This window comes from Nyctereutes procyonoides, unplaced genomic scaffold (assembly GCF_905146905.1).
Source record: "Nyctereutes procyonoides isolate TBG_1078 unplaced genomic scaffold, NYPRO_anot_genome, whole genome shotgun sequence".
Classification (NCBI taxonomy): Eukaryota; Metazoa; Chordata; class Mammalia; order Carnivora; family Canidae; genus Nyctereutes; species Nyctereutes procyonoides.
Window position 1 is genome coordinate 8,422,036 of NW_026575126.1, and position 14,902 is coordinate 8,436,937.

General features: G+C 34.5%; 1 protein-coding gene across 4 annotated transcripts in view; it reads right to left on the minus strand.

The window, feature by feature from the left end:
* The window catches only part of ZZZ3 (zinc finger ZZ-type containing 3), a 103,287-nt gene that overhangs the window by 9,956 nt on the left and 78,429 nt on the right, over nucleotides 1–14,902 (minus strand). For 3 of the 4 annotated variants that reach the window (XM_055340983.1, XM_055340984.1, XM_055340986.1), the window contains 7 exons: nucleotides 13,275–13,413; nucleotides 9,700–9,847; nucleotides 9,500–9,615; nucleotides 8,569–8,640; nucleotides 7,279–7,380; nucleotides 6,429–6,524; nucleotides 3,570–3,722 (listed from right to left, as the gene is read on the minus strand). In XM_055340983.1, coding sequence (XP_055196958.1) covers nucleotides 3,570–3,722; nucleotides 6,429–6,524; nucleotides 7,279–7,380; nucleotides 8,569–8,640; nucleotides 9,500–9,615; nucleotides 9,700–9,847; nucleotides 13,275–13,413 — 826 coding nt within the window. The remainder of the gene's footprint in view (nucleotides 1–3,569; nucleotides 3,723–6,428; nucleotides 6,525–7,278; nucleotides 7,381–8,568; nucleotides 8,641–9,499; nucleotides 9,616–9,699; nucleotides 9,848–13,274; nucleotides 13,414–14,902) is intronic. The other variant, XM_055340985.1, reaches the window with a different exon arrangement.

The following is a 14,902-nucleotide window of genomic DNA, read 5'->3' on the forward strand; positions in this document are numbered from 1 at the left end:
ATCTATTTCTTCCCTTAGCTACCTCATGACTGATCCCATGGTCACTAATTTCCAGTGTTCCTAAAAGCATCTCCAATTCATGGACCCCATCCACATTCTATCAATTCTGGTGCAGACAATTCCTTCCATTCCTCCTGTTCCTCATGTTAGGTACTATTAACTACAACGTTGCTTTTATGTCAAGGAAACTGCTATTTACAGATATTGTAACATTTACCCAAGGTCTCACAATTAGTTGCAAAGTCGTGATTTGAACCCAGAGTTTTCTAAATATTTAACTCCTTACACACTCAGCAACCTAAGGCCTAAATTTAAGAGTTTTTCATAATTTTTCACTATCTTATATCTAATCCAACCAAATCTGTCAGTATTTAATACTTTCTAAAATCGTTCGAATCAGTCCTCTCTATAGTATCCACTCCTTCTTCCTCAGGCCCCCACCAGGACTTAAAATCTCCAAATGGCTTCTTGACTGTCTACAGAGTGAAGTTCAAAGTCTTCAGCTAACAAGAGTCCTTACAATCTCATACTTCACCTACCTTATCTCACACTCTCTTTCACCCATTTCTAATTCTTGTCAACTAGAGATGTTAAATTATAGCCATTGCCTTCCTATGTTAGCACGGAGGATGATAATGTAAGTAATGTAGTAAATATGTGAACACTAATAAATATGTGACCTAACTAAATAATGGAGTAAGAAATTTTATGATGAAATTTATTAAGTTCAGATTTTTAAGCAAATACAGAGTAAAAACTCTGCCAAACCCTTTAATTTTCATTTTAGGGCTAAGGATACTACTAACTTTGGTCAATAAGACTTGAGTTAAATCACCTCAACCATCATGATGGTTACTATCAAAAGAGAAAACAAACAAACAGAAAATAACAAGTACTGGCAAAGATGCAGAGAAACTGAAACCCTTGTGCATTGTTGGTAAATATGTTAAATGTTGTGGACACTACAGAAAATAGTATGGCGTTTCCTCAAAACTTAAACGTGAAATTAACACATGGACCCAGCAATTCCACTTCTGGGTTTATACCCAAAAGAAATGAATGCAGGGACTTGAAGAGATGCTTGTACACCTATGTCCATGGCATTATTCACAACAACCAAGTGTCCACTGACAGATGAACGAATAAACAAAAAGTAGTATATACCTACCATGAAATATCATTCAGCCTTAAAAAGGAAGGAAAGAGTGACACATGTTACAAGATGGATGAAACCTGAATACGTTGTGCTAGAAGTCGGTGAAGAAAGGACAAAACCTTCATGATTCTACTTATATGAGGTACAGGAGTAGCCAAATTCACAGAGACAGTTAAACTGGTAGTTGCCAGGGGCTGGAAGGAGGAGGCAATGAGGAGATGCTGTTAAATGGTTCTGAGTTTGTTTCCCAAGAAGTAAAGAGTTCTGGAGACTGGCTGCACAAAAATGTGAATACACTTAACACTACTGAACTATACACTTAAAACTAATTAAAATGGTAAACTTAATGTATGTATTTATCACAATTAAAAATTTTTACAAAACACCCATAAACAGAGTTCCTTGTTATAATCATTTTTTAAGTTTAAAGGGGAAATACTATGACTAATTTCGAAAGAGACTAAAATGGTGTACAGATTTTAAAACTGTATGGAAGTACATATATGAAGTCATATTCTCTCTAGATATTGCTCTTTTGAAAAGAGAAATTGAAATCTATACATTTTACCACTAGTGGCTTCATAAATATACATTTGAATAACTATTTCAAAATAATCAGAATGATTTAAACTGGTGCTCATTTAAAAATAAATCAACCAAACCAAAAGTTAAATTCAATCTACTACATATATTCATCTACTTCTCATCTGGCTAAATTTTGTTCATCCTTCAATTGCCAACTCGACTACCACTTCTTTAGAGTTCTTCCACTTAAACTCCAAATCAAAATACAGTACTTCTTCTTTTTAAGTAGGCACCACACTGGGCCTACATGGGACTTGAACTCACAACCCTGAGCTTACAACCTGAACTAAGATCAAGAGTCTGATGCTTAATCAACTGCATCACCAAGGTGCCCCTCAATCATTTAAAAAATAAAAAAATCAGGGTGCCTGGGTTGCTGAGTTGGGTGTCTACCTTCAGCTTCAGTCATGGTCCCAGAACCGGTTCTCAGATCAAGCCCTGCATCAGGCTCCCTGCTTAGCAGAGAATCTGCCTCACTGTCTCCCTCTAAGGATCCTTGCCCCCCTGCTTGTGCTCTCTCTCTCTCAAATAAATAGATAAAATCCTAAAAAAAAAAAACAAAAACAAAAAAACAACCGAACAATTAAGCAGTTATACTGCCTTTTTCATATGGACCTTAGGGTAATCAAACAGTTGAAGGAGAGGGGGTTATTTTACAGAATAGTCTATCAAATAAATTTAAAAAATGAACAAAATCACTACTTTGTAAAATCTAATGAATTAATGAATCCCAGTAACAATCAATGGCTACTATGTCAAAAAAACAAAAAAAAACAAAAAAAACCTAACCAACCAACAAAAAAAGGACAATCACACTGATATATAAGTACACATGAACTAGACCTGCCCACCCTAACAAATCTGGGTGGTGCAGTCCGTCAAGTGTCTGACTCTTGGTTTTGGCTCAGGTCGTGATCTCAGGGTTTTAAGATTGAGCCCTAAAAAGTCAGGCTCCATGCCCAGCGTGGAGTCTGCTTAAGACTCGCTCTCACTCCCCCCTCTGTCCCCATACCCTGTGTTGCACTCTCTCTCAAATAAATAAATCTTAAAAAAAAATAATAAAAAACAGAAACAAGTATGAATCTGGTCAATTATCTAGACCTCTTATCAATTTACAGAAAATTCAGGGAACAGAAAGATAGAATAATTGACATCAAGGAGAGGCAAACAAAATACACATGTGGTAAATTCTAATCCAGTTTTCAACAAAAAAGTTCTAAGAGGAGAAAAGGGGGTGGAGAGGGAAGGAGGAAATATATTTCAATTCTTGACTGGGGGAATGTGAACTGAGTGCATATTTGCATAGAGAATTATCTTTTTGTAACATGATAATAATACTCTGTAATGTCTGGGACTTGCTCCAAAATAATCTAGGATGGAGCTGAGGTGGGTAAGAAGTACAGGTGAAAATAAGATTGCAACAAACTGATAATTACTGAAGTTGGGTGATAGGTACCTGTGGGTTCATTATACCACTCTATTTTTGCATGTTTTAAATTTTTATTTTATTAATATAGTATCTATAGAATGCATTATACTATTCTATTTTTGCATGTTTTAAAATTTTTTTTACATGTTAATGTACATGATATATATTATGAATATACAATTTTTTTTGAATATACAACAATTTAACAATATATTGCTTTTGCTTTAACCATATATTGTTTTTAAAAAGCCCATAAATTTGACTGGTTAATTAAGAGAAACCAACATTCTCTGAAGAGAATAATATCAAACTTCTGGTGCTCTCATTCTGTATCCTGATCTGTATAATACATAGATAAATATATACGTATATACATTTTTATATAAATAGATAACTTACTGATGCCTCTTCAATAGCAGTGTTCATGTGGCTATGAAAACAGGATCGGTCATCATCTTCATCCATATATACTGGTGGTTCATGGGAAGTCATGAAAGTGGAAGGTTTAAAGAGATGCTTATTAAGGGGGTGCTGTCGTCTGCTTGTTGAAGACTAAGTGAGAAAACAAATTTTTAATTGGGACAATGGAAAACCATTAAAAGAATCAAAGATAATCAAATATAACAATTGTTTCCTCTAGCTCTATCTATTAAAAGGATTTCGGTTCTACCCTTCAGCATAGTCTTATGTGTTTGTTTTTTCTAGATTATCTAGATTTTTAAAGCACAACTAGATTAAAAAAAAATGTAGGGGGAATACCCCAACACCAGTACCATGGATCACATGCTATCTAGCTTGTATTTGGATCCCCCACAATGACCACACTCTTTTCAAATGCTAAACACTCCTCTTACAGTCCTCTCATAGAAGTGCAGGGAGGATGAAGTAGCGTAAGCCAGATATAAACAACCAAGTAAAAACAAAACAAAACAAACTTCCACAACATGATGAATGTCTAAAAATACTATCTAATACTGGTGGACTGCTTACTGTATGTCAGTGTCATTTAATCCCCACAACATTCCTACAAAGTAGTTACTTACTATCACCTCTCATTTAAAGATGGAGGTTAAGTTTCTTGTTCAGGGTGCTGCAGCTAGATAGTGGTAAGACCAAGATTACAAACTAAGCCTGTGTGGGACCAAAGCCTTAACTCTCAAACCACCTGTAGAGATTGCCTCTCTTCACAGACAGTAGAGCCACAAAGGATAATCTCAGCTACAAGCAGAACCATCATTTCATCTGTTTTAAGATTCAAGGCTACGGGGGATCCCTGGGTGGCTCAGCGGTTTGGTGCCTGCCTTTGGTCCAGGGCGTGATCCTGGAGTCCTGGGGTCGAGTCTCTCACCAGGCTCCCAGCATTGGAGCCTGCTTCTCCCTCGGCCTGTGTCTCTGCCTCTCTCTCTCTCTCTCCCTATCATGAATAAATAAATAAAATCTTAAAAAAAAAAAAAGATTCAAGGTAACAGTGGCAAGGAATCACTCTGTGTCTGTGGCTGGGCTACATCTCTAGAGTCAAAATGCTAACTTAAAATTCAGTGCACATAAAGGAGGGAACACATTTAGGTTTCTTTAGGATTCCTGTTATCATTACTAGTTTAACTATGAAAATATAAGGTACCCAAATACACCTAAAGTTAACTTGGAAATTAACCATGAAAATTAGAGCTGTTAAATTAAGTATCAAGGTACCAACATTCCAAAGTTATAGGATGAACTCCACACATTTGATATAAGTAATCCTATATTTAGGAGTAGGGGTGGAGGATATTCAAAATATTCAAATCAACTGACAAAACAAGCTTCCAAAGCATGGTAAAATGACTAAAAATAAAACTTGTAAGACATAGAGCTTTACAAATAATATATTTTTTAAAGATTTTATTTATTTATTCATGAGACACACACAGAGAGAGAGAGAGAGAGAGAGAGAGAGAGAGAGAGAGAGAGGCAGAGACACAGGCGGACGGAGAAGCAGGCTCCACGCAGGGAGCCCGATGTGGGACTCGATCCTGGGACTCCAGGATCATGCCCCCCCGGCCGAAGCTAGGCACTAAACCACTGAGCCACCCAGGGATCCCCAAATAATATTCTTAATGTAAAATTATGTAAAACAATAAGGAAGCTTCAATAAGGAAGGGTAACAGCATCAGATACATACTCTTAGCTTCTTATCTAAAGAATGGCAGTGATGGTGGAGAGGAAATGTCAGGATGATTTACGAAGGAAATGAAAGAGGCCAATTTTGTGCTTTATTTTTTGCAATTAAAGCAAAAAATTGGCTACAATATGATGCAGTGGTTTATATAGGAAAGAGGTAACAGCTTTTTCACTGTAGAGAGCAGCAAAGAACAGTGGAAAAGGCTTGGGATTAGAATCAAGAGGTCAATGGTTCTCAGACTTATGATGGGACAACTGACTCCATTTATCTTAAGGCTTAGCTTTTTATTTTTAAGACTGTATTTTTAAGTAATCTCTACACTAACATGGGGCTCCAACTCAATCCTGAGATCAAGTCACATGCTCTATCTACTAAACCAGTCAGGTCTCCCAAGGCCTAGTTTTCTCATCTATAAAAAATGCTGCAGGGGCGCCTGGGTGGCTCAGTCAGTTAAGTGTCCGACTCTTGCTTTCAGCTCAGGTCATGATCTCAGGGTCGTGGGATCGAGCCCTGTATTGGGCTCTGTTCCAGGCATAGAGCCTGCTTGGGATCCTCTCTCCCTCTGCCCTACCCACTCCTTATCCCTCTCTGCCTGAACAAAAAAAGGCTGCATTGATCCAGAGCATTTAATAAGAAGAATAAAAGCTAGCTATCAATATTATTACCAGTAAAGTAAAAATGATAATACTAAACTACACTTCTAGAATTGTGGTGAGGCTTAAGTAATATATTTTAATAAACATTCCTATTTTCGGGTTTATGTGGTAATCTAAAAACAGAAATTGATTGTGTCTATTGAAGACTCACTCTAAAACTTTTAATATCACAAAGGCCTTTCTGATGTACATTCAATCTAAATCTTTCAAGTAGCACCCATTCACAGAAGCTAACCTTCTCCTAAGAAAATAGCAAACATAAGGATCATTCAATTTCACTGAATAGCAACAACGGAATCCTATCATTATAACAAAATGCTTATAGTAAGTTGGATTTTAAAAATAAGACAATTTTGTTCTGATGTATGCATTTTTACATATACCAATTCTGACTTTGATAAGTTTAAGATCTAAAGTTTACTTTCTCCATTTTCTTTTTACCTTTTTGGAGTATATATATAAGTTTGGTGTTCTTCCTGGGACTGGAATGCCAGCTTTAGTTAGTTTTATGAAATATTTCTGCACTCGGCTGGCAACCTAAGGAAACACAAAAGACATTTAACGTTATTACGAGACATGCAATACTTGAATGTTTTTTTTATTTTTTGAATGGTTTTTTTAAAATTAAAATATACCTGTGTATCTTAACGGATGCTAACAATTTAAAATTTATCAGAAAACCTAGAAGTAATTTTAAACTGCCAACAAGCACACTTATATTTTAAAACCTGGACAAAAAAAAATAAAAAATAAAAAATAAAAAATAAAAAAATAAAACCTGAACAAAAAAAAATCGTTAAAATAAAGGAAATGTGTTTGACTCCAAAGCTAAACACATATTTTCAACTAGTGAATGCTCATGCTTATAGCATTAAAAACATATCTATTAATATCAATGGTAATCTGAAGAAGAAAACAGCTAGGTTTTTTTTTTTTTTTTTAAATAAAAACAGACAACCAGAGAATACTTAAGTAGGTCACAAATCTATTAGGATAGTCTAACCAAAAAGTACACAACTTGGAGCACTAACTAAACATTCAAAAAGACACCAAACTAAATACATTACATCCTTATTTTTTAGTAATGATCTGAAGCAGAATTAATTATGTCAAGTTGTTTCTGAACTCAACATAAAATGTACTATGTTAAAAACAAAACAAAAACCCACATACTATAGCACTGTGTAGGTAAATAGGATGTAACAGATTTGCTGATGTCAGCTGCCATTATCTTTCATTTAAAAACTATTAAAAAAACATGCCAGCAATACAGGGCTGTCTCCTCAATCACCTGTTTTGCTGTCCTATTGCCCAATTCATCTGCTATCTTCTGCCAGCGTCGAGATTCTACTTCTTCAGGAGGGTATTTCAGGAGTAGCTGTTCAAGCTTTTTCTAAGACAAACGAAAACCAAATTTAAAAAAGTTTAATATTGAGTTTCATAAACAGATGCACTTACATAAATGAATAAATACATTTGCACCTCCTTTTAAACTATAATATTCCTTTCCAACTTTGGAGGTTAGGTCACTAACAATCCTCATGGTAGGAAAAATTCTCCTAAGGAACTCAAGAGTTTACAGGAAAAACGAGATTAGAGAATAAACCTACGGAAGACCTTATAAAGATTTTCTATTCACTTAAGTAAAAATACAGCACCAAAATTTTTTTAATTAATTAATTATGCTTTACACATCTTAATGATTTCCATTGACCATTTTTTCTTGGTAGACTATGGTTGGGCTTGCCCCTATAGATTTGACAAAAATGTCATTTGGATTTAGATAGAATACATAAAAGAGACTTTTCCTTTCTTTGGGTGGTCTTCCAAATTCTTATCTATACCCTAAAACTTTCCCAGTTTTTTTTTTTTAAGATTTATTTATTCATGAGGGACATAGAGAGAGAGGCAGAGACATAGGCAGAAGGAGAAGCAGGCTCCCCGTGGGGAGCCCAATGTGGGATAATCCCAGATCCCAGGATCATGTCCTGACCTGAAGGCAGACACTCAACCACTGAGCCATCCAGGTGTCCCTGTCTCACAGTAAAGATGCAGAATAATCTGGATGCTGGAAATGAAGATTTCCTAAAGCTTTTCATTAGAGCTATGGGGTTAATTCTCATATCAAATAGAGATATCTCAAAACTTACCTAAGAACAATCCTAGCCATATGCCAAATCGTAACAGAATACTCTGGCATGGCTTTGTCAGCTCCCCTCCGTAACAAAAACAATAATTCACTTTGAGGCACTGCTTTACTTGGCCCTAGGTTTTTCTCTCCCAAAGCTACATTACAAACACTTTATTCCACCCATTTCACTACCTTTTTCAATCCCCTTCCCATAACCCAGATTCCTTCTCTAAAAATCATCCCCAAACTAGATTTCATATATTCTCAAAATCCAAAATTCTTAAGAGTGCAAAAAGAAGTATACAGAAATAAGTTAGTATTTTAAATTCGTGGTTAAGAGGGATCATATACAATATACATTTTATATTGTATAAATAATACATAATTAATAGTGTCTAATACTGACTCTAATCTGAGCCTTTTTTTAAACACACAATTTAGAAATATTACCTGTTCTTCCACAGTCCACAGCTGATTGAATGTTTCAGGTTTGGTATCATCACAAAGGCGTCCTCTTATCATCTGCATATAAAACAGTGCTTTTGTCAAAAATAATAAAGACTACCATTTGATATAGCTAAGTAATATACATATTGTGGAATTTTTTATTAATTTCAAAATATTGAAGTAAACTTATTTAATGTATAATTTTATTGTTCACAACAAGTTTTCACGTTCCTTTATTTTATTTGGTTTTATATTCCTAGCAACCCTGTAATACAGAGGACAGCAACTTCATTTGAAAGAAAAGGAAATGTTACTTTTCCATTCTGAACCCACATGTCTATTGAGGTTCATCTAACTACTAGTGGCAAGGCCAGGAGTCAAATCCTGGTTAAATTACACTGCACGAATCTGTTATTTTTAGAATAAAGGGTACATGTCATACACAGTACTGGACATGTTACATGTACTACTCATTTAATCCTCACATAACTCTACAACACAGGTAATATTAATATTTCATATAAAAGGAAACTTCAGCTCGGAGGCTTTTTTAAAAAGATTTTATTTATTCATGAGAGAGACAGAGAGAGACAGACAGAAACACAGGCAGAGGGAGAGATAGGCTCCCTACAGGGAGCCTGATGCAGGACTCGATCCCTGGACCCCAGGATCACAACCGGAGCCAAAGGCAGACACTCAATCACTGAGCCACCCAGGCATCCCTTGGAGGCTTTAATATAAATGACATCTGACATTCCACAGCTAGTAAGCGATAGAGCTGGGATTCCAATCCAGGTTTCTCTTAACTCTAAAGTTCATGTCCCCACTATCATCAGTAAAATACTGCTTAAATTTTAAGAATACAAACCAGGAAATGTTAAAATATTTTGTCTACAGTTCAAATTTTCCTGCTCCAAAGCTTTATATTGTTTACCTGAGGACGACTGTTTGAGCCTTCAGGACCATCACTCAAAGGCAACATAGAATATGAAAGGGACTCTCCATCCTTCTTAGGATCTAAAGGACTTTTTGGTCTAGCAGGTAAACCTACTAAAAAGAAGACCATGTATAGGATTATTAAAGCAAGACTGCCAGATACTTCTCTATTTAAATTTTTACAATCTAATTTCTTACCTTTATCGAAAACTAACTTAACTCTCCTAGTATGTCTTTTACGATTTTTAAATTCTCTTTCAAAGTTCCCAAGGCTATTGGTATATTGGTCCCATACAATCTCCGGCAACTGAACAACTCTCTGTGGATACGGAAGTCCTATATCAGCCTGAGAGAAAATAAAACAAAATGGCAGTCTAAATTTAATTCAAAAAATTATCTACTAAGCCAAATTTTCAGAGGACTCCAAAACCAAGTTATCATCAACTGGACATTTCTAATCACTGTTTGAATCCAACAGCCAATAAACTTAAGATAATACAGTCTAAACATTAAGTAGTAAAGTGATAGCAAAGTAGAGGAAGAATGAATTTAATAAGACAAGTGTTATTTTTAGAACTCTAAAGCTGAGCTTTATCACTAATACACTTTAAATATAAATAGCAAAGAAAGGTTTCTATCTTTAATAACAGTGTATGAAAGGTGTTCGATTGCAAAAGATGAGGCTTGACACATAGAATTCATTTTAAGTGTACCCCCATGTTCATGACTTACTCATAAAACAACGAATTATTTTCACAATATAATTTTTAGCACATACACAAAAAATTATGACACCCTGAGAATCAAAACTACATGTTTAATCTACTTGGAATTCAGTTACTTAACCAACCCCCTTTAGAGAAGTCATTAGTTGTTATAATTATTAAAACCAGATCATTATAATCAATATCTTTTGATAGGGATTTGGGTTACAGAGGTGTATGTTTTTTGTCAGAACTCACAGAATGGTACAAATAGAACTTGTAAATTTCACTGTATGGAAATCTCACCTTAAAAATGTTTTAAAAAAGAATTTTAATTAGTGATATGCATTCTGAAGTGTTCTGGTGTAATGTGTTCATGTCTGCAACTTTATTTATTTATTTATTTATTTATTTATTTTTGCAACTTTAAAATTCATTCTTGAAATAAGATGGAATGATGAAGGATTGATTCACACATGATAAAGCAAATATAGCAAAATTTTAATTATAGAATCTAAGGGTGAATATGAGTGTGTTAACTATACAATACTTCCAATTCTTCTGTGTACTTGACATTTTCCATAGTAAAATGTTGAGAAAAACATCAGGTCATAAACTGTCAAACTGGCAAGCAAAATCCAGTTTGACTGTTTACAGAGAATTCTTAATTTTTATTTTGCTTATGATATATTACATTATCACCATCATCATAATAATACAAATTAATCTAAGGCTCAATTTTCACAAAGAGTGTCTTTAAAAATAATGACAGTAATACCAAAGGAAGCTTACAAGCCATAAATGTTCCTTGCATTCTATATACCAATATATACCACAAGTTTCCTTAATTTCAATTGGGAGTTTTTAAATATCCACTAAAACAGATCACAGGTTAACAACTTAACTAGTACAGTAAACCTAAAGAAATAGGCAAATTAAGTACAGATGGCACCCAATTTACAACTATTCAACTTCAAATTTTGAATTTTTCTCAAGGCAGTGATACGTAGTCCAATATCACGCTGCTGGGCAATAGCAGCGAACCATAGGTCCCAGTTAGCCATGGGATCACAAGGCTAAAAAATCTATACACTGACTGCTATTCTGTACCCATACACAACCATCCCCTTTTAACTTTCAATGTCATATTTAGTAAATTACATGAGATATCCAATACTTTATTATAAAATAGGCTTTGTGTTAGATGATTTTGCCCAACTGTAGGCTAATGTAAGTGTTCTGAGAACCTTTATGGAACCTCAGATTAGGTTAAGCTATGATGTTCAGTAGGTTAGGTATGTTAAATAAATTTTGACTTATGATATTTTCAACTTAAAATGCGTTTATCAGAACATAACTCCATCGCTAAGTCAAAATATCTGTATACATAACACACACACACACACACACACACACACACACAGAAAACTCAAACTTCTAAATTAAATCCAGGAGAAAAATTTCTTTCCAAGGAATCTAAATCTTTCATGATTACTAAGTATCTGGATTTAATGTAATTTTGTGCATTTTGATTAAAAATTGTTAAGATGGTCAATATCACATCTTTATTACTGAGATAAAGTGAAAAGAAATTCAGTTCTAAATTAACCTGGAAATGGAAAACTGGCAAATAACCAACTACATACAAATCTAGTAAATAAGCCTCACTGCATCTTTCTGACTACTAGGGAACATGAATAAAAGCAAGATCAAGGTTAATAATTTTTTTACTAATATTTACTTTTCTACAGCCATCTGTTTTAGTTGAATCAGTTCTAAGTAACCACTATAAGTACTATATCTTTTTGCAATAGAAATGTTTAATAAGGGGAGGTGGGTGGGGGGGGATGGGGTGACTGGGTGACGGGCACTGAGGGGGCACTTGACGGGATGAGCACTGGGTGTTATTCTATAGGCTGGCAAATCAAACTCCAATAAAAAAATATACTAAAAAAAGAGAAATGATTAATAATGGCAATGCAGAATCAATAAACACCTACGTGAACTCACTGTACAAAGAAGAGGATCCATAAGGTTTAGGAGTTTTAAAAAATTAATATATAAGTTCTATATTCATTATGATATTCAATGTTCTAAAGCATGGAGAGAAAAGTAATGACTGCCAAGTAAATAATATGGCTAGAAAAATCCAAATAATAATACAACTAAATGAAAAAAGTCTGCAGGGCTGTTCGCTCAACATTGGTAGAACACTTTTGTAACTCATTAAAAACTGGTAACTAATAACTATACTAAAGTTGGTATACTCTACAGGCTAATTTTTTGGTTTTTTTTTTTTTTAAGGTGAATAAGAAGATCCTTTTTTCATAGTTTTTCAGTGTTAATGTTTTCACACAGTGCTAGTTAATATTGTGCTTCTCAAATTTATTAAACAATTACTGAGTCCCTGGTTCAAGATATATACAGTATAAATGCACATATAGATTATCCAACTTACATACAAGAAAGTTATAAAAATGTGAGTGAATTTCAAATCATTAATTGTTAGATACGCAAGTTCTGCTTTAAGGAAAAGAGAAAATCAAAAGGAGTTTTTACACCAAAGCAAAAGCCATTACAAAATTAAGTAAAATTTATACTTCCTCCTCATGGACTTGGCAACTATAGCCTTAAAGATATTTAAAACAGTTGTTTTCATCACCAATATTTTTTATCACACTATGTGGAGAGTTACAAAAGTACCTCAAACTAAACTAGTTAATAAATCCTGAAGTACTTTTTCTTTTTTGCTTTACTAATCCTGAACTTGTCAAAGAAGAAGGAAAACCCTCTTTTCCTTTAACCTAAGATGGAAAGGTAACAGGAAAAGATCCTAAAAATGGCTAGTGAATGGAACATCAAATTCCTAAAATAAATATCCAATTAGAGCTCCCACCTATTTTCATTGGAGTATATTTTGTGTGTTGAGGTGGGGGTAGGGGCAGGATAGTTAGTTGTAGAAGTGGAAAAAAATTAGAGACTTAAAAAAGTATATATCCATATTAAAAGAATAAATCAAGTTATTACCAAATATATCTCAATAAATCTTAAAAAGTACTCAATATATACCTTCTTCTGGAGTTTCTCCACAAATCCAATGGGATTTTTTAGTGCTTCTTTCTGGTGTTTGCCTAAACTTTCAAGGTCCTGGACTGCTTGAGAACGTTGAGCCTCGAGTACAGCAATCGTCTGTAACAGTCTCTGATAACTACAGAGACAAAGAAAAATACCTCACTAAAATTTTCTAGTAACAACAATAAATAAAAACTGAGTTCAAGCCATGATCTACTATTAAGCCACACAGTCTTTATAAAGTTACCTGAAAGAGTTTAGTAAAACATATTACTGGGAATAAATGAGGTCTTCCTGAGTTACGAAGTACCTAGTCAGAAAATATCAGTTAGAGAAAGCAAAGCCTTATTTCTCCATCTTAAGTTTTTAATTCTTGAACCTGAACAAGTACAGAAAATATGAAGGCATCTTGACTTTCCAACAAAGTCATTAAGAAACTGCTAAATAAAAAAATAAAACAAAATCGTAAGGTTTTAGCACTAGGAGGGATCAGCAAATTCAGTCCCTCTGTTGTATTCTGTTGGAATAAGGAATCCGAGGTACATTTTCTTGCTCAGAGTTACAGCAAACTGTCAAATAATTAAGACATGATTTTAGGTGTCATGGTTCTCATCCTCTATTATACTTCCATTCTACAGGAAGCTTACTTTCCAAGCAATTCTTAAGTATTGAACATCCTTAAAGAAGAAAGGCCTTAAAGATACTTACTCCCTACCTGCAAAGGTCTGTTTAGCACAACATAATACTTTTACCCACACAAACCTACTATCTGTCATTATCCTGAAATCTCACTAGGGTACATGTATACTAGTTAATTCTCTTCCTATCTCTTCTCTCTTTTTTGTTCAGATTGTCCTGCCTAATGTCTATTTTAAAATACCAATACACATATGAGAATATGTTAGCTCCAAAGTCCTGACTGTTGAAATACACTTTGCAAAAAGAGTAAAAAACAACTCATTCCAAGTTGGCTTCAAAATTAGTGGTTAGGTCGTATAAGTAAAACAAAATTTTTCTTTATGGCTTCAAATAAATTTCACTCCATTTCCAATTAGACTGTAAATGTAAACTCCATAAAGGCAAACACATCTGAGAAGTTCATTGTTTTGTTCATCCCGTGTGCAGCACACTTCCCAGCATAGAGATGATCAATATTTCTGAATGAACAAATGAATAGATCGATGTCTTGCACAATCAAAAAGTATAGTGAATCTTTTAAGTTCAAAAGTCAGCAAACCAGCAGAAATCTCAAAGGTAAGACAACACAATTTTGAGGTTCACAGCCATGGCATAATTGCAACGTAGCATTCTTTATCAGGATACTTCTCTAGCCCCCTGCCTAAAACATACTTACTCTTGTTCTTGAAACGTTTATGATAAACATTAAAGTAAGAACTAATAACACTGAAGGGGGTAAGACTCCTCTCAAGCTAGAGATACTTCATTTCAAAGTCAGAACTGAATTGGAAAGCAAGAACCAAACTAAGTCACTCCTGGATTAAGTTACAGAGGTTAAGTCTAAACTCACTTCCGTGAGGCCATTTGCTGTTAAGTGTATGGAGCGTACAAACCCTGCCCATACTGGCTGTTTTCGTGAGACAGGCTCCCCGAGGCTCAGCCTTAGC